This window comes from Rosa chinensis, chromosome 5 (genome assembly GCF_002994745.2).
Source record: "Rosa chinensis cultivar Old Blush chromosome 5, RchiOBHm-V2, whole genome shotgun sequence".
Classification (NCBI taxonomy): Eukaryota; Viridiplantae; Streptophyta; class Magnoliopsida; order Rosales; family Rosaceae; genus Rosa; species Rosa chinensis.
In genome coordinates this window covers 88,900,382-88,923,600 of record NC_037092.1, presented here as the reverse complement: position 1 = coordinate 88,923,600, position 23,219 = coordinate 88,900,382, and the positions used below count along the sequence as shown (strand labels likewise).

General features: G+C 37.8%; 4 protein-coding genes across 5 annotated transcripts; 2 read left to right on the top strand and 2 right to left on the bottom strand.

Moving 5' to 3' along the window:
* The first annotated feature begins 1,311 nt into the window (after positions 1 to 1,311).
* On the top strand, positions 1,312 to 5,186 carry LOC112166552 (phosphatidylinositol N-acetylglucosaminyltransferase subunit A). 2 transcript variants are annotated; one of them, XM_024303427.2, is made up of 9 exons: positions 1,312 to 1,491; positions 1,733 to 1,875; positions 2,240 to 2,812; positions 3,162 to 3,316; positions 3,856 to 3,946; positions 4,074 to 4,190; positions 4,276 to 4,379; positions 4,493 to 4,583; positions 4,676 to 5,186. In XM_024303427.2, exons 2-9 carry the CDS (start codon positions 1,756 to 1,758, stop codon positions 4,769 to 4,771), a joined length of 1,347 nt encoding a protein of 448 aa, XP_024159195.1. In that variant the 5' UTR covers positions 1,312 to 1,491; positions 1,733 to 1,755; the 3' UTR covers positions 4,772 to 5,186. The 2 variants fall into 2 exon arrangements, with proteins under 2 accessions (XP_024159195.1, XP_024159196.1); XM_024303428.2 differs by having other exon boundaries at positions 1,312 to 1,495; positions 1,736 to 1,875.
* Positions 5,187 to 5,354: 168 nt separating this feature from the next.
* Positions 5,355 to 9,168, top strand: LOC112166553 (uncharacterized hydrolase YugF). The gene is made up of 8 exons (XM_024303429.2): positions 5,355 to 5,814; positions 6,337 to 6,429; positions 6,718 to 6,929; positions 7,101 to 7,245; positions 7,333 to 7,405; positions 8,070 to 8,216; positions 8,328 to 8,453; positions 8,808 to 9,168. The coding sequence occupies exons 1-8, from the start codon at positions 5,570 to 5,572 to the stop codon at positions 8,886 to 8,888; spliced, it is 1,122 nt and encodes a 373-aa protein (XP_024159197.1). The 5' UTR covers positions 5,355 to 5,569; the 3' UTR covers positions 8,889 to 9,168.
* Positions 9,169 to 12,384: 3,216 nt separating this feature from the next.
* On the bottom strand, positions 12,385 to 16,899 carry LOC112167245 (protochlorophyllide-dependent translocon component 52, chloroplastic). The gene is made up of 7 exons (XM_024304249.2): positions 16,121 to 16,899; positions 15,330 to 15,517; positions 14,927 to 15,012; positions 14,634 to 14,818; positions 14,304 to 14,498; positions 13,119 to 13,306; positions 12,385 to 12,771 (listed from the first exon to the last, which is right to left on the bottom strand). Exons 1-7 carry the CDS (start codon positions 16,643 to 16,645, stop codon positions 12,513 to 12,515), a joined length of 1,626 nt encoding a protein of 541 aa, XP_024160017.1. The 5' UTR covers positions 16,646 to 16,899; the 3' UTR covers positions 12,385 to 12,512.
* A 2,950-nt stretch (positions 16,900 to 19,849) lies between these two features.
* On the bottom strand, positions 19,850 to 22,018 carry LOC112165911. The gene has a single exon (XM_024302613.2). The coding sequence runs from the start codon at positions 21,778 to 21,780 to the stop codon at positions 20,119 to 20,121; it is 1,662 nt and encodes a 553-aa protein (XP_024158381.1). The 5' UTR covers positions 21,781 to 22,018; the 3' UTR covers positions 19,850 to 20,118.
* Between the last annotated feature and the right edge of the window lie 1,201 nt (positions 22,019 to 23,219).

Here is a 23,219-nt window from a genome sequence, read left to right as displayed (position 1 = left end):
ATGGTGTGTAGAATGCTCTTGGATTAATTTCTAACAACCTTTTCTGGACAGCTTGATATTTTCTCTTCAAGTTAGAACCATTATCATACCCCTGCCCTCTAGCATCATTAATATCAAGTTCTAGTTTGGCTATAACACTTATAAGTTCATCAAAAAGTCCTTTTCCTGTGGTGTCATCTACTCTTAAAAACTCTAAGAACTATTCTTCTAATTTTGCTGGGGTTTTTGATATATTCACATATCTCAAAATCAAAGTCATTTATTCTCTTTTACTAATGTCAGGAGTACAATCAAGAATGATAGAAAAATACTTTGCCAATTAGCATCGAGAACAAAAATATTAACTCACAAGCGTATACACATTTTCTAACGATAAGCGATCGGATGCTACTCATGTGAATAAAGGTTTGAATGATCATATATATATCGTACTAACCAAGTAACCAGGTCATTTTTCTTTCGAAGAGACGAAGATCTTCTACCACTTTCATTTACAGTAGTCGAAAGCTCGTCCAGTAAGAGCTAGACTGTACCATGGAATCAATAGAGCATGAATAAGGGACGGGAAGTAACATTTGTGGAGCATGTATGTATCTAAGCTCCAAAATTTGGCTTTACCTATACAAAATGTTTAATGTAGTTCCACAAAATGTAAAACTCAAACAACAAGAGCATCAAGATGAATGAAACGTACGGATATCGTAAGACAAGGAAATTGGATGACAGAAGGGTGAGGCTAATGTATATCTTCAAGTTAACAACCCACAGTCAGATTGCTCTCTGAAGTAGTCAAGCAATAATACAGATGAAGGTAGAATTATTATAACCTACCATTCTACAACTTAACAACATACAATTCCCACTCAGATATCAGATATCAAAGTGGAGGGAATGTTCAACATTCTTGTGATTATACAGGCCTCATTCCATGTACCAACTATGACTATGCATGTGCTACAACGAATTACGAATACACAATTTCAAAAATAGCTAGTGTGGTTGTGTACTACTTCTTACATGTTGACCAATTCTATACGGAATGTAATACAAGTACACGATACATATTGCGGGTCAATCAGGTTTAATTAGTCGTGTTAAAACAATTATATGTAAAACAAAACATAAAATAACACGACACGAACACAATCTGCTATTGCGACTCTAAAACGTCACAAAACCTACACATTCTTCACATTTAATATAATTCACAACAGTGATGTACAGATTAAGAACGACCGACTTCAGCTAAGTATAGTACTTGCCTAGACTCCCTAACATGATTTTTCATGCTCTAATTTCTCATAACTAGCTTCATTTCAGAAATAAACCTTTTTCTCAAGTGAAAAATAGACTCTACATGAACTTCCACAACTGCCCCTGCCACTTCTGGCGCTTTTCTCTCTCTCCTCTTCTCACTCAGCCTCTCAAATTTGATATGCGATTTCTCAGATCACCCCAAGCCTCCGATCCGATCAAGTTGCTCTGCAATTTTGACGTAAATCTTCACTTCTCTTTTCTCAAGATTTCATTTTTGGTATCAAATTTTTAAGCTTCAATCACAGCTCAGATTGTTACATACTTAAAGTTTGATTCTTTTGCAGCGTAGTTTGTTATATATCTCATTTGGTTTCGACCCATTTCGATTTTTTGTTGATTCAGCCTCATTGTAGTTCATAATCGAAAAAGCTGGTGCCTTTGTCTCATAAAGATTGGATTTTTGTTGAACTAATTGCAGGCCCAATTGAAAATACAGGAATGGGGGAGCGGAAAAGGCATAGAATTCTCATGGTTTCTGATTTTTTCTACCCCAACTTTGGTGGTGTGGAGAATCACATCTACTATCTTTCACAATGCCTTCTCAAGCTTGGTCACAAGGTCAGACACCATAGTCTCTTAAGCCTTCTGGGTTCTTTGTGTGCATACTTGTATCTTTAATCGTTTAATTGCACTGAAAACGAAAGCTCAAACTAAATTGCGGGTTTATTTACTTGCTTACATAATGGTCTTCAACTAATCACATGAATGCTGAAGCTTTGTGTATATGTAATTGGGCATTAGATAGCATGGTATGGTTATCATTGTTTATGTATTGAATGGTGTTGCGACGCTTTGTTTTAATAACTTTGGAGCATCTCATCTTCCAAGTCATTTGAGCTACTCAGAATAACGTATCTTTAGTTGCGTATTTTCTTTGTTTCTTAGTTGTTGAGTAGATGAACCATCAGTTTTGATTGTTCAGGTGGTGGTAATGACTCATGCATACCAGAATCGTTCTGGAGTGAGATATATGACAGGCGGCCTGAAAGTGTATTATGTACCATGGCGGCCGTTTCTTATGCAGAATACTTTTCCAACATTTTACGGGACACTTCCAATTGTGAGGACTATCCTTATTCGAGAGAATATATCGTTGGTACATGGGCATCAAGCCTTCTCAACTCTTTGCCACGAGGCTTTGATGCACGCACGCACAATGGGTTATAAGGTTGTGTTTACAGATCATTCACTCTATGGTTTCGCTGATGCGGGAAGCATACACATGAACAAGGTCTTGCAGTTTACTTTAGCGGAAGTGAGTCAGGCCATTTGTGTTTCTCATACAAGCAAGGAGAACACTGTGCTACGGTCAGGTTTGCCACCAGAAAAGGTGTTTGTAATACCTAATGCTGTTGACACAGCTATGTTCAAGCCGGCACCAACGCGACTGAGTCGTCATGAAATTGTTATTGTTGTTATAAGTAGGTTGGTTTACCGAAAAGGTGCAGATCTGCTTGTTGAAGTTATTCCAGAAGTTTGCCGTTTATATCCCAATGTGAGTTATTTTAAGATTTTAATTAATGAAAATATTACATTTCTCATATATTGATTCTATGAAATGAAGTTTGGTATCAACAAGGACATTCAATGTGTATACTCAATATTTATCTGATGGTTTGAGACAATCATATACTAATCACTTATCAGCATTACATTTAAAATCTTTTATGCGCTTCAAGGCCTTACTATAGCCTAAGGGGGATATTATTTTCTCTCTCTCTCTCTCAAATTTTTTTCTTCCAATCAAGAAAATCTTGAGGGTGGTTGAATCATGACATAATTGGATGTAATTATAGGCATAGTTAATTAGCACTCAATCATCTCATTCAAAAATATGTGGTAAGGTTCGTTTCATTGTTGGAGGAGATGGACCTAAACGTGTGCGGTTGGAAGAGATGAGGGAAAAACATTCCCTACAAGATCGAGTCGAAATGTTAGGTGCCGTTCAACACTCTCAAGTACGATCTGTTCTTATTACTGGCCATATATTCTTAAACAGGTATCCATTAATTTCTTCTTTCATTGTAACTGTTAATTATTTGGAGAATTGGTTCTGTAAGTAATTCAGTAGCGACACCGAAAACTTGCATTTTTGGAATCTGGTAGTTTAGTTTAGCCAGTGGTCAGTTTGGCTTTATCTACCATTTATAGAGATATTGCAATAGTTAGAAATAAAGTGCCAGTTTTCTCTGAGTTGAACTGAACAGATCAACACTACTAAGAGAGTAGCTACTATTAATTGAATTTTGTATTAGCATTGTTTATGTATTAGGCCACTCAAGATTATTGTTTCAGTTGGCTCTACACGATTATGAGACTCTATGGATAGTTTATCTATTCCCTTGTTGGTATCAATTACATTTTTGCATTGTGAAACAATTGTGTAGAAGCATACACCTACAAGCATCACGCCTTCAGTTTTATATAGATGTGAATGAACTTGTATCAACATAAACTTATCCTATGGCGTTCAAACAGATTTGCCTTTTAAGTCCCTTTTTCCCTTCTCCCTAATGCAATTTTCTACCCTTCTGGCAGTTCATTAACAGAAGCTTTTTGCATAGCCATCTTAGAGGCTGCTAGTTGCGGGTTATTAACAGTCAGTACACGAGTAGGAGGTGTCCCAGAGGTATGAACTTTGAAATCTTTGACTGTATGTTTTCATCTCGTATAAGTTTTTCTCTTAGGGTAGAATTTATGGAATCATTGCATCCAATTTGGCTTAGCTAACAGCCTAACACCAATTCTTTATATAGGTTCTACCAGATGACATGGTTGTACTTGCAAAACCAGATCCTAGTGACATGGTTCAAGCAATAGAGAAGGCAATATCAATACTTCCCAACATTGACCCAGAACAAATGCACAATCGTGTGAGTGTACTCTTTTAAATACGGTGGTCAATTACTATTTGTACAGTGATTAAATGTGCTTGTTTTTCTTTTTATCTCTTTCTAGATGAAGGAACTTTACAATTGGCATGATGTTGCAAAACGGACAGAGATTGTTTATGACCGTGCTTTGAAATGCTCAAAGCAAAATCTCTTAAAACGACTCTCACGGTGTGCTTTCATCTTGATGTTTTGAGATTGCAGAAACATGTTAGGGAATATTCAAGATTTGCTAATCACTTGATTTTTGGTTCATTTTTTTTTTCTTCTTAATTTTATCATAGATACCTCTCATGTGGAGCTTGGGCAGGAAAGCTTTTTTGCTTGGTTATGATCATTGATTTTATATTTTGGCATCTGTTGCAACGGTGGCAGGTTTGTAAAGCTTTTCCACTTGTTCTTAAGAGTTCCATTCCATATTTATTTGTTTTCCATTTAGTAATCATCTTCCTTTCATTGTACATCAGCCTGCAGAGGATATTGAAGAGGTGCCTGATTTTGTTTTATCCCATGATCAAGATGATGGCATACCACGGGACAATAAGAACCAAAGCTTTGGATGACTGCAGTTAAAGTTCAAAGTGCCTTCATGATATGGATTGACCTTTTTATTTTATAGGAATGGAATGAACAGACCTAACTACAGATGGTGTTCTTTTCTCTATTACACCGATGCTAGTACCTAGGACCTAGACCCTCAATACCACTTTGCCACTTGAACTAAAGATCTTGGGCCGCTATATTCAATCTAGTATAAGTTGGAATACACTTCCTCCCATTTGTATTCCTCCTAGTCTGAGTTCTCTTCAAGCAACATACTGTATTGCCAATTTTGAACAAATTTTGGCCTGAGCTCGACTTTCTGTCAAGTTTTAGGATTAACAAAGTATTGACGAAATGTGACTCATCTCTTCGGTACTGGTTGTATTTTGTAATATGTTTATTCTTGGAATATATTGATCCTTCCCTGTTCATTCAGCACCCGAAGTAATGCATCCAATTTCATATATTTGGTTACGACTTATTTGCCTAATTGTAGTTCAAGTACTTTTTTTTTCTTTGCCTGATTGTCAAGTTCAAGTACATGCTGTCCCACTAAAGTTGCAGTGATTTTCTGTGGTGCATTGTTTATATCCAGAAGGTCAGAATGACGTCGTTTAGCTCTTTAACTAGAGGATGGGCCAATTGGCAAGTTGTGTACGTGGAGCTAGCCTAAACATGAAACAAAGCACACACCTCTAACGCTTGGTTGAACTGAACCTCTTCACAACTAAACACAAACCACTTGAGTTCATCATCCATGGCCGTATTGTGAGCATTCTATATCACACTCCATTAGCCTCTCTGATTGTATCAGAGCCATGGCAACTACTAGTGCTCCTGCTCTGTCTTTGTCAAAACTGGATTTTCCATTTGTGTCCTCTCAAAGAAGCATGAGGATAGCTCCACTTTCACTCACTTTCAGCAAAGGAAACCTCCATCAATTTCAGATGCCTGGTCGCATTTCTAAGTTTAGTGGGTCGAAATCAAGTGGGTTTGTCCTATTTTCTTCCTTAAATGGTCAAATTGAAGCCAACAATGCTCCTGAGGTCCAAGTTCAAAGCAGGTACCTTTCTTTCGGTTTATCTTGTTGTATAATCTTCTGAATTGGTTTAGAGTTGGCATTTGGATTTAGGGTCTATTTGGTTGTAGTGAATAGGAATAATAGAAGAAACTGGGAATAACAACTGAACCAAAATTAAAGACTAAGATGAGTGAGGATTAAAACTAAGAGGGAAAAAAAATTTGAACTGGAAAGAGTCGCAAGTTGAAAGTCTCACAAAATTAAAGCTACATCTTTCTGTGTTTCTGCAACACTCTGAAATCTCCACTTTAATTGCTCATGTGGTTTTATAGAGGTTTTAGGCTTTTGATATACTGATCAGCTTTGAAGATATTCAATGCACATGCTGGTTTTTAGCTTAAAAAGTTCTTTAGTTTTGGTTTCTATTGTTTATTACCTTGCATTTGTCCTTTGTTTTCTTTTTAATTGTAATTGATGGGTATTTACATTTTCCTTTTCTGATGGTGGAGTTTGATGATTCTCTTGCCTAATTCGTAATGTCATTTTTACTTTGTTTTGTTGTAGTTTTTGGAACTGGAAGGGTTATTCTATCCGCTATCAACATGCTGGCAACAGTGGCCCGGCTTTAGTATTAGTTCATGGGTTTGGAGCAAACAGGTCTACACATTACTTCTCATTAGCAGACAACTAATTGCTATAGGTATTTCATGCACAAATTACTAAATACATCCATGACTTCGCGCACACACATCCATTTTTTGTTTGTCTGTTTGTTTCCCCCACAATTTGGTAATCATCTATTTTAGGAGTTTCTTGCTTCAAATACTTGCAATCCTGAGTTATTGCTGAGTCTCAGTGTATGCTATACGTTTTAAGAGTTTTGTTTAATGATCTCTTTCATTTCGTGATTAATTTATCAGGGTCAGTACTTGTTATTCTTTGCAGTGACCACTGGAGAAAAAATATTCCAGTTCTAGCAAGAAGACATAGGGTGTACTCTATTGATCTCATTGGTTATGGGTACTCTGACAAACCAAATCCTCGTCAATTTGGTGAAAGTCCCTTTTACACATTTGATACATGGGCCACTCAGATAAATGAATTTTGTGTTGATGTTATCAAGGATGAAGCATTCTTCATATGCAACTCTATTGGAGGTATCAATGTTTCTCATGCTTTATGAGTCCTTATGCATATCTATTCTCTTTAATATTTACTGGATCCTGTGATCTTTAATAATATATATATATATATATATATATATTTTGTATTATTAATAACAATGATTAACCTATCTAGCCTTATAAATTTTTGTGGCCTTCACATAGGTCTTGTTGGTCTTCAGGCAGCATTTATGGAGCCACAGATATGCAAGGGTCTAATGCTTATAAATATTTCTCTTCGTATGCTTCATATTAAAAAGCAGCCTTGGTATGGGAAACCATTGATAAAATCATTTCAGAACTTACTGAGGTAAAGCTAGATTATATAGCTGTTGTTTCTTATGTTAAGTTCCTTTGTTCACACTTAAAGTTCATGGTAGTTATGCTGTTGTGGCAGAAATACTGATGTTGGCAAATACTTTTTCAAAACTGTTGCGACACCAGAGTCTGTGAAGAATATCCTTCGCCAGGTAATTTCTGATATCCTTTGCCATGTATTCTGATATATATGTACCTATATTATTTTTTGATAAGCTGCAAGTACATAAACCAAGGTGATCGGATTGGCCAACAAAGTTTCTTTACAATTTAATGACTTGTTTATCATCACAGTTGTTGAGAAGTGCTTAGCCCTGATGATGAAGAAGTCATTAAGTTGTGATGATGATAAGTGCTCCAACAAAATTAGTGCATACAGAAGTAGCAGCTCATTATTAGGTCACAGAATTGTAATGCATATAACTCTTTTGCGTCTTTACTGCAACAACAGAGTTTTCAGCTATGATAAGCTCTATTTAGTTTGGTATGAGTCAATGGCCTTGATGTGCTGATAAGGCCTGGCAACCTCATTGCAAACTGAATCACGTAGCTAAATATAGCTTCTTCACTCTGAGGCAACACGTAGCTAAGCAGATATGTCTCAACATGAAACAAGCCTATTACTACTTCATTCTTACCACAACAAGCATTTCTTGTTTCTTCCATCAACACACTTTCTGCTACATTAATTTTTGAGTTGTGCAGTGAATTCCTTCCATCATCTGTGCTATTAGCAACTAAAGAATCACGAAAACTTGCAGCCTTGCTTTTTTGCGTTTTGGTTCATGTTTACTGATACCAATGATTGCATTTCAGTGCTACCATGATACCTCCCAAGTGACAGATGAACTAGTTGAAAAAATCCTTCTTCCAGGACTTGAGCCTGGTGCCGTAGACGTGTTTTTGGAGTTCATTTGTTATTCAGATGGTCCTCTACCTGAGGAACTATTACCTAAAGTGAAGGTTAGTGTCCTAAACTGATTCTGGTATGATGACTAATTCCCAGCAGTCAAAGGTTACTAATACTAATATTTAAAAATGCTGCTTGTTGTTTTGCTCTTCTTCTCTTTACAGTGTCCTGTTTTGATAGCATGGGGTGACAAGGATCCATGGGAACCTATTGAACTTGGACGTGCCTATGGGAATTTTGAATCTGTAGAAGACTTTGTTGTTCTTCCTAATGTTGGCCACTGCCCTCAGGTCTCTCTCTCTCTCTCTCTCCAGTGCACGCACATGCAGGGGTTATAATTTGTTTCCATAAACGATATATGTTGAACTAGTGTAGATTCTTATAAGCTTCTTTTGAGTGGACTCTTCATAATATAGCTTAGTAGATTAGATTAAATTGTTGAGGAAAGGCATGACTATATATTAAATGTAGATTATGGTTTAGTATCATACTCTAAAATCTGGGTTATGAGAAACTGGTGCCTAGCTCCAAACCATAAGTAGATTTATTTAGTCACTGATAGCTGAGTTTAATTTGTACAAATGCTCATCATATTCTTGATGGCAACGAATATCGATTCTTACTTTGTTATAATGTACCTGAAGGATGAAGCACCTGATCTTGTAAATCCACTGGTCGAGTCATTTGTGGCACGCCATGCTGCACTCTCATCCAGTATTTCATAAACTAGCTGATCCATATTGCAGTTTCTTTGTTTTGTGCTGCAAAGTAAAGATGCTGATTTCTTGGGAGGCCATTACTAGTAGTCAAGGCTCAATCCTCTCACACCAGAATGGGTATTGCTGTATTGCAGATACATATCTACACTCTCAAATATTATACAAACTCCTTTTGTTTTGTCCATACCAAGTTGTAGGTTCTCTTCTTCCTACTGTCTTTAATTACACATTTACAATTTGTTTAGTGATATATATATCAGCTTCACACTGAGCAACGTTATATGCATACAATCACATGAGCAGACCTTAGCTGTTCGGCAGAAGGGGCTTCATGCTCTCCTGCACGAATACAATTGTATGATTTTCTATAGTATGATTCAACTTATACATCATTTGAGAATATAAGATTGTGCATCATCAAATAATTGATGGACTAGTATCACTTAATATTCCAATTAATAAGGAAAACAACAAACAGAAAAGGGATTAGGAAGGAGGAGCAGTGTAATTACAATTTCAATTTTCCTTTACTTGTCCAGAAAGAAAGCAGGCACTATACATGATTCTTTGATATTTTATATGCGTAAAACTACAACTGTCCAAGCATTTTTGCAATGCTAAGAATGGCTTTCGGGAACTGTACTATATTGAATGTAAAACTAGGTATTATTACATGTAAAAGTCGGAGATCATAAGAAGCAAGGAATTCATCTTCAGAAGATAGACCTTAACAGCAGGCTTGTTAGATGCTATACTAATGTAGCGGCAGCAAATCTTGGCATAGTCACTTCCTAGAGGCTGATCCGACGGTTAACTGTACCTCTGATAAAAGGTCGGATAGCAAAAGTCGTGACTGTAGTGTCCTAGGTGAGCTTCAGTTTGAGAAGTTGGATAAGCTGGTCCGGCCTGAACAGGAGCATACCCGAGTGTTGATACCCAATTTCCCATGTGTCCAACAATAGCTTGAGGATGAGAATTTGGATATGGTCCGGTCTGAGAAGGATACTGATACTGATCCACATACCGAACTGTCTTTGTCGGCGCTACCATTTGTCCAACAGTTGGTTGTTGTAAAAACTGAGAACCCTTGTTGCCGCCATGAATTCCAAATCCGAGCGTTGGTTCCCAGCTTCCCATGTGTCGAAAAACAGCCTGAGAATGAGAATTTGGATATGTTCCGGTCTGAAAAGGATACGGATACTGATACTGATGAGCATATCCAAGTGTACTCGTCGGTGCAACCATACGTCCAACGCTAGGTAGCTGTAAAATCTGAGAACCATCCATTCCTGTTTCGGTTATGTAATGATTGTATGTGGCAATGTTACTATTAAAAGCAGATGGAGAGAATGATTTTGCTGCTGGATTGAGATGAGATTTCTTGTGAGGAGCAGCAGCGGCTTTTGTGGGTGATGTAACAAATAATGTACCAACACCATCAGCTTTATGATTCTGTGGGAGCAATTCTGGCACTGGCTCAGGAGGAGGTACCACAAAGGCACCAAGCATAGCTGCGCGAATGCCTTGATAAGGTTCTTCCAGCCCATTATCGAATTCAATGAGCCGAGTAGCCAGGAAATTGAATTGGCCCATTGAATCGGATTGTGGTTCTTCCCATTTCTTGTTCTTGTTGTTCTTCTTCTTCTTGTCCGCCATTGCATATTCAAACATTACCACAACAATAGTTAACCTTTGTTCTGCCTGGTACCAATCATTATTGGCCAAAACAAGGCAGACTTGTCGACCACCTAGATGGACAAAACTATAGCTATGACAGCTATCCCGTGTTGGAGAAAATTAATCATGATTCGGCATCTAGTGAGATTCGATGTGCCTCAAATGTTCATACTCCTTTGACATCTGGTAGACGTGTTCATATTTTCTTGATTTTCACGCTCCATAATTCTCTCTTGGTATTTCACTGCAAAACACATAAATCCTCCAAAAATATCTCTTTGTGCGTCAAAAACCCTAAATCAATTGGGCTTTTATCCATTTTGCCAAAACCCACATTACTCTAGAAGGATCTTGGGCCTCCATGTGTCATCTTCAAGCTATGATGTCTCCTAGTGCCCCCAGGACTCTTCTCTCAACGTCATTTTCCTTCATTATTTCGATCATGCTTCCTGGTTGACTCAGGAGTCTTGCTTGACAAAGTTTCATCTTCTGAACAGGATTTCCTGGTTGGACCAGGAAAACTTCATTTCTTTGCTTCAACTCATTTATGCAGCCCTTTTGCCTTGTCTCAGCTCCCTTCAACGTTTTCTAGCTCCTCTTTCCTCTTTTGAGCTCATTTCAGCTTTATTTGCTCTCAGAACCTGGAAATAGAAACTATTACTAAAAATAGAAACTTTTATTGAAAATAGAAACTTTCTAAAAGTAGAAACTTTCCTAAACAAAAATGATTTATTTAAGGAAATAACTAAGTAAATATGAGGAAATAACAATTAAAACGTCGCATTAAAATGCCCCTATAAAAAAAAAAAAGAGGAAAAAAAAAAAAAACTAACCGCATAATCATTATTTCTTTTTTAAATGCCAATTGACTCACACTCACGCGTGTGGTTAGACTAGTAGAAATGTGATGGAAGTTTGAGCACATTTTGAATTATCCTAATGAAAATGATATAGTGATGGAATCGCCTACTGATGAAGCTATGGAGGGATATTGAATACAATGTACTAAAAATGATTAAGATCCAAATGACAGTTTTGCTCTACCTTTTCTCCAAAAGATGCATTTTAAGGAATAGTAACCTTGAATAACTAATTACTACAAAATGAAAAAAGAGATACTAAATTATGTGCATGCAGTGTAAAAAATTAAGGATGAAGTTCAATTTAGTTTAAATACAAAGAAAAAACATAGGACTGTAGAAGCATATTTTGTGAAATAACTAAAGACTGAGAAAATAGAAGTTGCTAGAAGTTCCTTAATGTGTATTCTGAATGTTTAAGCTAAAAATCTTTCCAGTTGATTCAAATATTCAATTACTAAAAGAATCTCAATTTGCTCTCTGACCTAATCGCTCTGCTAAGGTTACTCGCTGGCCTCCAGTCTTTGACATAACTCCCAAACTTTATGGTTGTCGCTATAGCTGTCCTTGGCCTGCTCTTCCTAGCTTACTGTCTGTGTCGCCCTCGGTGATGGCGGCAGTGTGATCTTGGTCTCGGATTAGGGGTTGGGGCAACGAGCCATTGCGGCTATGGTGGTGGAGGCCATCTGTTTTTTTCTACAGCCGGTGGACGCGGTGGTTTGTCTACTCTATTGCATCTGGATGGCGTTGTTGATAGAGCGGACTGACTGGAGTCAGACGTCCTCTAGCGGAGTGTGTTCGATGGTGTTGTTGACTTAGAGTGCCATGCTGGTGCCCTCTTGTATATTCACATTCATATTCTCATTGTGATGCAATATTATTTAGGGAAGGGATTAATTTGTTGTGTCACAACGTGTTCCTTTTTCTTTCAAATGGCAATAGAAGAAGGAATGTAAGAGGCCGAATTCCGCATTTACACAATAATTCTCTTGCGTACTGTTGCACAAACTTATTTTCTAACAATTTTTGGTTCCAAGCGTTCAGTATATCATACAGTAATTACATTACGTCGTATGCTAATAAACAGTCAATCTTACACAAGGGCATGGTTGTAGTCGTGAAAGTGAAAAGTTTTGTAGATAAAATGAGCCAACCATTTTGAAGCCGCCAAGCAGAGTAGAGCTGTTGCAACTAGCGCAGTTCTCGCAACCACTGATGATAGCACTCCTTGCTTGATTGCAGCGACAATTCCGAGTAAAGAAAATGAGACGACCTGCAATACAACTTCAAGCATGCACAGAGCTTTGTGGGCAGCATTGCAACTGCTGCAGTTCACCACATGAGACCAGTACCTAAAAAAGTTGTGCAAATTCTCCTGAGTGAATCAAAGACTGACAATACTCTGCAACCTTAGTTCTAAGGATCACAACACAACCAGCTGGTAAGACAAATGCTTGTATTTTAATGGCATTTGTATCGCCATAACAGAAGTATTCTATACACAAACTTCTACCAAACTTTAGCATGAAGTATTCTATACACAAATTTTCACCAAACTCTAGCATTTCCAAGACTCATGTGACGATCTACTTTGCTGTCTCGAAATTTTACAGATAACAGTAAAATGGCACCAATTTTCTGAACTAAGTAGTTAATTAAACTAGAGTTTATTGCATCTTTGGTGTTGCATGAAGGTTACCTGTCCAACAACTGTTCTTTAGGAGGAGTAGGGGGAAGAGCCCCTGTGAACTTGCCTCTCCAATCTACTTGACCCCCTGCATACTTGTTTAACCACTTTCGGAAACCAATGACAACGGCATCTGACTTTGTTGGCACAAAACAGGCATTCTGCCACTGGGTAAGACCAGCATCCATTATCCTACGTTCCTGTACAATAAGAACCCGAAAGCATGTCTAAAAATGTAACTTCATTTCATGATCGTGTGCTGCACACATAATTCAATATCTATTTCTCTTATAAAAAAGTTCAGGAGAAGCGTCCTGCAATTTCTAGGACTTGATTCCAACTATTTAACAGTAGCGGGTAGCCAGTGCCGCGAATACTAACTTACCAGTTAGGCAGTTACCATAAAGGAATGGGGAAAGAAAAAACAGTTCTTTCTCTCTGTGAAAGAAAGCTCAAACTTTTAAAACATTCATCAAGGGCTTGGACATTAAATAAGTGTTCAGAGTTCAGACTAGGTATTACAAAATGAAAATTTGTGACCACTACTACCATGGTTACGTCTAGAAATTCAAGCATCACTACACGAAATTAGAAGGAAAAAAAGAAGAAGATGAATTTATTGAAATAACTCCAAAAATGAATGCACTGAATCCTAATTTTTTTTTTTGGTTACAAGGTAGCCAAAAGGCCCAAAACAGAAAAGAAAGAAAACAGCTAACTAAGTATTAGGATCATTTCCAGTTCTCCTGACTCTGTGACAACTATTGATCTATCAGCAACTGAAAGTTTCCTCATAAGCATGCAGAGAAACATGGTGCCCACATTCAAGAATTTGTAAACAACTTTTGAGCCCAATTTTTGAAGTTATCCAAGAAAATGAAATTAACAGTCTGACAAGTTGAAAGAATAACACATTATTGAGTCATTCTCTTCCGCGTTGTTGTTTTTTCTGCAAATTTGCAGAACCAAAGTTTCCTATGGGTTTCCTTTTCCATTCCTCTGCTGCTGCATTCTAGTAACTTTATATATCACAATTATCATTAATTACTAGAATCTGGGAGCAAGTCTTATCCAATTATCATAACGTATGTGAACTTTATCATAATTATTTCGAGTGGAAAAGTAAATTGTTACATATTATATGAGTGAGATGCAAGTTAATGTTAAACTTAATATATACAAAGAGTAAGGAGTCACCTCAATATGAAGCAAATATAAATCTGAGTCCACAACCAGGTTTTGTCCAATGTGATATATCCATCGGGGAAGAATCTTAATCCAAACACCAAAGTTTTCTGGGAAGGTCGATATCAATCTGCTATTACCTGGACTTACTGGAACGCATATAAAAACTAAAAGAGCTCTCTTTTGGCTGTTTTGGGCTAATGAGACCTACAAAAAATAAAAATAAAAACATATAAGTAAATGAAAAAAATACAAAGATAAAGGATATGAGAAAATTATAACAGAAGATCTACCTGCCCGAATCAGCTTTATTTAAATAAATCAATCAACATAATGCAGTACCTTTTCAGTTCCAGGTGAGGATGCAGCCCCATTACTATTGTCAATTGGATCAAAGAGAGAAACATAAAACACACATGGTGGCACAAATTTACTCTGACCCGGATTCTGTTCTGCGATGAAACCATTTATGTCTAACTTAGGAACATACATGTCTAATGGTCTGCCCCCTTCTCTATCAGCCTTCTCTGTAAAGGAAAGATACAGTAAGTTATGTAGATGTCCTGCATAAGAGTCCTACATAAGTGGCTAACATAAAGACATCCAACAAAGATGATTCAGAAATAATTATCTACCTTTTGGTTGTTGAGTTTGCATTATTCCATAATGTGCATATGGAAGATGAGCAGGATCCATAAGATTTTCAATCAAGACCTCATACCTGGAAGATCAAGTAAAAAATGAAGCAAAGTTATATGATTTTTTCGGAAACAGGAAAACAAAAATTTTAGATTCCAAAGTTTTAGTTACACTTGTGCAAAAAGACACACTTTTCTTTTCTATGTGACTAGGAGCCACTTCTGCCGTTGAATGGAAATTAATACTTCATGTGGATAGAGCTACAAGTTCTTTGACATCACAGAAAATCAGACCCAGTATATCCATAAGGTTTCTTACATATAAAAGTGTTATTTCTCTCTGTAGAACACTAGAACATGATTTTAGACCAAATTAGTTGAAAACTATAATTTTACCTACCCGTAAGGGATCTCTCTATTTCCCATCAAGCAAGTATACGAGGGATCATCCAGTTCCGGTATGTAGGGAGGTGTTTTCTCTGTAAGAATATCTTTGTATTCAGGATCGGAACTTGGCCAGAACCACACTATTCCATTCTGCACAGTACTTGGATAAGGAGCTACACATGCTTTCTTGGATGTGTGAATCTGCAAAACATTGTTGGAGATTCATCCCCACTAATATTCATGCATTGCATAGATTATTATCATCAAATAAAACAACTTCTACAGTTCTACAAAAGGAAGAACGTTAAACGAAATTCACACTATAGCTTCATAATAATTCTGTAAGGCTTCTGCATACCATACCCTTCTCCTTAAGTTCATCAAAATGATACAGTAGTGTGGTCTAGCAACTTGAATGAAAGTTGTATGAAGGGTCATCCCCAGCTACTAACTTGCCAAAACCATAAATTCAAGGACTGCATAGATTATGTTCATACTTCATAGAACGTACTAATAGAAAAACTACAAGAACAATCGACGAATTTGCTTCTATATACTATTAACTATGGTATTGTGTGACATCTTCTAGTTACTCGCATGAAAATTAACGTGCATAAGCATATAACTAGCAATCTGCCATTACAGTTTTGTTTAAAACTTTTTTTTTTTTTTTTGGGCAATCAATGTGAAGTTTTGTCTAAAGTTGATTACTGGTATTGAACTTACTCTATTATATTTTTTCATACCGTACAAAGGTTAGCACAATTAGCAATCTCTCAAGGTTGTCATTGAAAAGTTAATTACCGGAGGGCCATCGGTAGGTGCCTGAGGGATGAACTTGCAGTCACCGGAGCCATTAAAACACCAGCCATGATAAACACACTGCAACCTTCCCCACCGATCAATCCTCCCTTCAGATAATGGAGCCAATCTGTGAGGACATGCATCATCAAACACCTTCCATGCACTCTCATTTCTATCCCACCACACCACCACATCAATACCCATAACTTTCTTTGCATGTGGTACCCTTTTGTCAAGGTCACAAACTGGCATCAATGGGTACCAGTGGGCATACCAGTCAAATTTATCATCTGGGGTCTGATTTTCAACTTGTGCTGCAGATGGGTTTTCAGTCTCAGTTGTAATATTAGAAGATGATATGTTGGTGAATGTCTTAAATGTGGGTCTGTGTCTTTGAACTAATGAGAGCGATGGAGCGGGTACTTGCTTAAACCCCAAGAAAGTGAGTTTTTTGGATTGGGTTTTGTCAAATATTTTGGCTGGAACTTGTGGTGATGGGATAGAGGAAGTTCTCAATATTTCCATGGCTGCCACTTACTTTCAGAACTCCACAACAGAAATGGGAAAATGAAAGTTAAGAACTTGACCTCGAAGTGTTAATCTTGGAGTTGCAACGCAGTCAAAGAAACCTGAGGCTCTAATAATCACAGTATGCATGTACTCAAGCATAGAATTTTAATGATTTAAATGATCATCAAAGAACAATAGAACCTGGCTACGTTTGTGTTTTTTTTTTTTTTCCCAACTTGAAACTTCTAATCTCAAGTTTAATCAACAATCCCTGCAAGTTTATGACAGGAAAAATGTTATATTGTATTTCCATCAACTACGTACGGTTAACACTCGACACAAGTAGCACAACTTCATAAACTAAATCAAAATGAGGAAAAAATACCCTCAAACTCTACTGCAAAAACCCAACAAGAATTGATGATTGACATGCAAGTTGAGTGTTTAAGCTGATCGAGTTCCTTCAGGCCTGATCAAGTGATCTGAGCTATTGAGCTTTTGATACAGCTCTATACATTGACAAGAGAAGAAAGTACGCCAAAGCATTAATTTTCAGTGCCTAGCTCCGCATGTACAGTTTCCCCCATTCAGAACAGCACTAATCCAAGATTCTGGATTAATGCATTAATATCGATCAGCACCAGTACGTATGCATTATTCAACAACCCCAGTGACCTCACTGATCACCAATTTCAGCATTCTCGGTTGCTGTTCAGTATCCCAATTATTCAAGCCAATGTGTCGAAGAAAAAGTCAAGTGAAGTCCCTCCATTTGAATTTTTCTAGCATGAATTTTTTTGCCTTGTTTTTTATTTTTTACTTTTTAAGAAAAAATTAGTGTGAACTCACCTTAATTCTCTGCTTGAATGAGACATTTTATCGAACACGCTATATATATATTCACAAGAGCGCTACTAATAACAAACACATTCCCTCCCATTCCATGTTTTCACCACATACCCATGAATCTCTTTCCCCAAATTCAAATCTTTCAACCCAGAGCAGGCAGGTAAAAGCCACCAAACCCTGCACCACGTCCAAGAAATCACATTCTTCACCAGCCCCGTCTTGCCCCATCAACATTCCTACATTTCCCATACATATTATTTCTTTCTTTCTTCTTTCTTTTTTGGGGTTGAAAATTATTTTATGCACCGACGGTGTAAATAACTCAACACTTATAAGATGATCTCAACCCTTGATATTTATAATTAATATTTTTATTAATAACTTAAGAGTGTATTTAATATAATCTAACCATCTATTTATGTCGGTGCACTGAATCATCCCCTTTTAGAGCCGGGTACATTTCCCATATATAAGAACCATGTCAGTAATCACCATCACACTAATGGTCTAATGTCAATAATGGCTTGATGACTTGAAACTTGAGCAGACCCAGCAATCGGTAATCACCATCACACAGTTCACACTAATGTCAATGATGGGTTGATTTGATGACTTGAAAGTTGAGCAATGGGACCAAGCCTTATCAAGTAAAATTGAATATTGTTTGGTATTTAAAGGGGGCATCAAACACTCGGTTGCATTTGATTTAGTGGTATCAGTGATTATTTCGTAAGTGAAAGGTCTCAATTCGACTCACACTAGTTGCAATATTATCAATTATTTATTAACCATTCCACTAAAAAAGGGAGACATTAAACCCATCAAATATTACAATTTTTTGTCGGCGACAGGTAAATTAGTAGCTTGGTTGAATGAAATCTGTCACTTATATATTAGTATATTACCAACCTAAAATCTAATAGGAAATGGAAAAACCAAGCTCTTAGGGAAGATAAGGATTCCTAATTCTACTCTACAAACTCTTAGACTGATATTCTTTTGATCTTTGGGGGAGGGAGGAATTGAGGTTGGTTTTTCATTTATTCTTTTTGTCTGTTTTTTTGTTTTTTTTGGGGGGGGGGGGGGAGGGATTGGAAATTGGATTAGGATAGATAGGGGTTTAATTTCCTCCCAATGTAACAAAAATAAAGATCAAAAGGAAAACAAATTGTTTCGTTGTTTGTTTTCACTGCAAACCACAACTTTGTGAAGTTTGAACAACAAAGCATTTTATAACAAAAACACTCTTAATGAAGAAATGTTTGTGTACGACAGACGAAGACTTGTCTAATTGAATCTAAAACCGACATTATGCTAATCTTTCAAGCGCCCTGTATTTCAAGTTGAACAGAAATCAAACAATATAACTTGCAAGGTTCAATTTTCGTACAATAATTTATGGATTCAATTATGTAGACCCTCAAAACTCAAACTGCAGCAGCTTGAACAACAAAGAATTCTAGATACATTAGCCCAAATACCTATTCCTTTCCTCCTATTTTCTCCTCTCACTTAAAAGCCCAAATACATTCACTGCAAAACAATTAGTTGTATGTACAAATAAAATTACAAAATCTGCTGAAAGCCCTCTTCCCTCTTTGATACTGCAGAAGTAAAGAATTTGTCTAGGGAGTCTCTAGTTTTCTTTCACAAGCACCAGCTCACATCACATCATGACATTTGATTGTAATAAACTACCTATTGCAACTGAGGCAAGGATTCCTCATATAATGCTACAAACTCTTTAAGTATATTTAGAATTAATTCAATGAAAAACAAACATGAACACATTGCTAGTAAAATTATTAAAAAAAAAAAAAAAAGCCATGAAAAGGGAGACGAACTAGTTGTTGGAAGATGTCATTTCTATATGCCTTTTCAAAAAAGAAAAGAAAAGATAGCTTTCAAATCTCCAAAAGGATTTCCAAGGCTGTCTCCATATAATTGGCAATAGGTATATAGACCTAAGCCCTTATAATTGGCAAGGACTAACAAAGTTTCTATAGTTAAATTTACCCAGAGGCTCAAAACAATACAAGGATTCTATCACTAGAGTTTATTCCTCTCCAGCAACAGGGGCATCATTATAAAGCCATCAACATAGACTGGTAAAATGCCCCTTTAGCATTCTGCAAACTAGAGTATGAGTACATATATAGGATGATGAGCCCTTTAAGCCTTTTGCAAAACTAGGACTAGTAGCAATAATGACTTAAGGAAGCAACACAGCATGTGTTGAAGAGAAACAGAGCATTATAAAGCTATCTTAGGCATCTCTCGTGCAAAATTTTCAAAAGTGTCATTCGCACAACTAATTTCGGTGGGTCCCAGGTAAATGTAAATGTAAATGCTCAAGGACCTCAACCTCACTTTCAAATCATATTCTGCTTATCTTGCTCACATGTGAAATAGATGTAAGCATTGCACAAACAGCTTATAAGTTGTAAGAAATAATATTGATGTGTAGGTGACTCAAAATGAGTTGAATCTATATATCGTACAGCATATAGGCTTACTGTGACCAACTGGAATAGCCAACCATCAATATAATGAAGCAAGAAGCAAAAACAACAATAAGCCTGACACAAGCTGAATAGCATCATTTCAAAAGTGAATCAAACAATGGAAAAAAAACCTGGTCAGCATGTAAAGACTCCATCCTTGCAATCCTTTGTCAAATTATAGAACGTTTCCACTCGCGTCTTTGCCCTGTAAAGAACCTCAGTATCCACTTCTACCCTCATGTACCCATCAAACTCAACCGGATTCCCATTGTTCAGAGTCGTAGTCTCATTGTACCACTCGCTTGTATTACTCCACAACTCCTTGTAATCATCAAGCAAATGAACCTTGTACTGAGACCTCAGTTTGTCAAAGTAATTATAAAAAGGTTCATTGGTGGCTATATACAGATTCCTCCAAGGCTGAACCATACCCTTAACCTTCTCAAGTAGCTGGTCGGGGGATGTATCATAATCCAGATGAGGCCAGAGCTGCGTATTCTTCGCCTTCTCCCCTCGCACCACATGAACAGCATCGAAATCCCAATCCATTCGCCCACTGATCTCTGAAACAATGTTCATCAATCTCTTTGACTTCCACAAAGCATGCCACGGCCTCTGAATGTTCTTGGCAGCTTGTCCTTCGCACACCCTGTACCAGTAATTCTCTGGCTCCGGCGCATCAAACTGCCTCCATAGAACCGTGTTCCTATCTTTCTTGAGTTGCATTGGCGTAATCTTGTGGCTCACAACCTTCTTAACAGGCAGCTTCCTCTTATGGCTTCGATCCCACTTCTTCCAATCCCTCAAAAACTCACCCTCCTCCACAATTGATGCAACCTCCTTCAAATGCTCGAAATCAAAATAATACCGAAAATCCTTCCCTTCCTCATCCTTATTACTCGGATTATAGCTCCCCGACAAGCACAAACTCAAATCCACCACAAATGTCCTGTTCAAATACATTGCCTCACCTAAACCACACAAGAAACTCCACATGTACTGATTCATTCCCTTGCAATAATCCCCTCCCCGCGAGTAGTACAAGTACTTCCCCCTCCTGAAATTCCTCTCCCCCAAGCTCGGTATGGTATCATTAATCTCCTCATCACGAGCCGGTGGGACAATCCTGCTACCATTTCCACCACCCCCCTTACCAACCCTACTCCTCTGTGAACGCCGTGCATTCACACCGGAATGCCACCCTCCGGCGTGCACCACCTTGTAGGTACAATTCACTCCAAACCCAAACTTAAACCTCCTAAAATCCCTATACCTCCTCCAAGACTTCTCCTTCCTGTTCCTAAACCTCCACAGCACATCACACTCATCAGCTTTCGACCCATTAACCGGACTCTGATACTCCAAAAACACAATCGTCTTAAACAGCCTCAAATTAAACCTCTCAACCGCAATGAGAACTCTAGGGTCTGAACAATTCACTGTCTCCAGATCCCCACAGCCCGAATCGGATTCGGGCTGTGGGGAACTGGTGAGGTTGGCCTCGGTGGTCTGAATGACGGCCTCGGTGATCCGGCTATCGGGAGGGGCAGCCGGGGCAATGAAATCCTCGCCGGTCTTAAGGATGGAATTGTCATTTTTGAAAGTAGCGTTCTGGGATTCAGTGAAGAGTTTTGTCAAGGCCGGAGCAGACTGGAGCCATGGATCTGGGGGTTGGTAGGTGATGGCAATCACGGTGATGATAAGGACTGAGAAGACGAACGCTGAGAAGCAGAGATTGCTTATCAGCTTTATGATGTTCTGCCCAATGGGCTCACTGCTGGGACTTGATTCTTTCATTTTGGGACGAAAAGTGAAAACCCAGATTGGGAAAAGCAATCAGATCTTGAAACAGAGATGGGCACTTACATGAAATGTGAGATTTGGATCTGCAAGACTTGAGCTTTACTCTCTCTCTGTTTTGTGGAAGGGTGGTTCGGGAGTTGGTGTCTCAAATGTTGTTGTTGTTGTGGTGGACAGGACCGTAGTTTGAGTTTTAGAAGCGACTGGTTTTGATTGGATTGTCTTTTGACTCTTTGAGAGCGTCACTCGCTTCTACTTCACTGCTGTCTGCTGGGAGATGCCCCATCAATTCGGCAGTTTGTTCTTTTTTTTTTTTGGAGGAGAAAAATCTTAAAAATAAAATTACAAAGAAAGGTTGTGGTCGATAGAAGTGACCGCATCGGTAACAAAATTAGCTTCGCGAGGGATGTGGTTGAATGAAATGTCCTCAAACTTTATAGCTAATTGTTTGGCATCACAAATAAGGGATTTATAAGGCGCCATGGGATTTCACATGTGTTGTTTTGCAGTTGATAATAAGCTTAGACTTCCCTTCCACACAAATTCGGATATACTTATTTTGGAGAGCATGCAAAAGGCAATCCTTGAGGGCACTATACTCAACAACAGAAACATTAACCATGCTGAGATTACAAGCGCCAGCAAGGAGATGATAACCAATAGTCTCTTATGACAAATCTCGCAATAGTGTTTCGATTACTAATGACAGAACCATCAAAATTGAGCTTGACATAGTAATATGGAGGAGGATTTCTTTGTTTACGTCAATTTATCAGTTACTAAAAAAAATTGAACTTTTCATCAAATTCTCTAAATTCGCCTCCGTGTGCATTAATCTTTTTGACATAATGGTATGATGGTAAAAACAATGTGATGTTATCATTGTTATGAATATGACCGAAACTGTTGTAGGAGAATAGAATCCGATTACAATTGAATACCTAAAACACATTCCTATTACAACTCTAAACCCTAGTTTGTAGAGGCACACATTATGTCGATATCCTTCAACACTCCCCCTTGTGCCGCTCAAATTGGGTGATGACGCTTTGATTGTTGCCTCGTTAAAAACCTTGCCAGGTAACAAAAACCCTGTGGGACAAAAATAACCCTGGTCGAAGGACAAAAAGAGCACAACACGTCCTTCACTCTTCGAGATCGAACATGTAGACATCATGCCTCTCCCTGATGTCAATATCTCCCCCTGATTGCTACAATCATGGGAGTTCAGATAACTTTCTCAATCCGATGCTCTTCACATGTTTCTCGAAAGTGGATTTTGGTAACGACTTAGTAAATAAGTCCGCTACATTATCCTCTGATCGGATTTGGTTCATTTCAATATTTAGAAATGCTTGTTGTCATTTCGATGGAGGGGAGGAGGAGCACGGAAGTTGGCATTTTGCCTTGTGGGGTCCGATCCCACACTTCCGTCA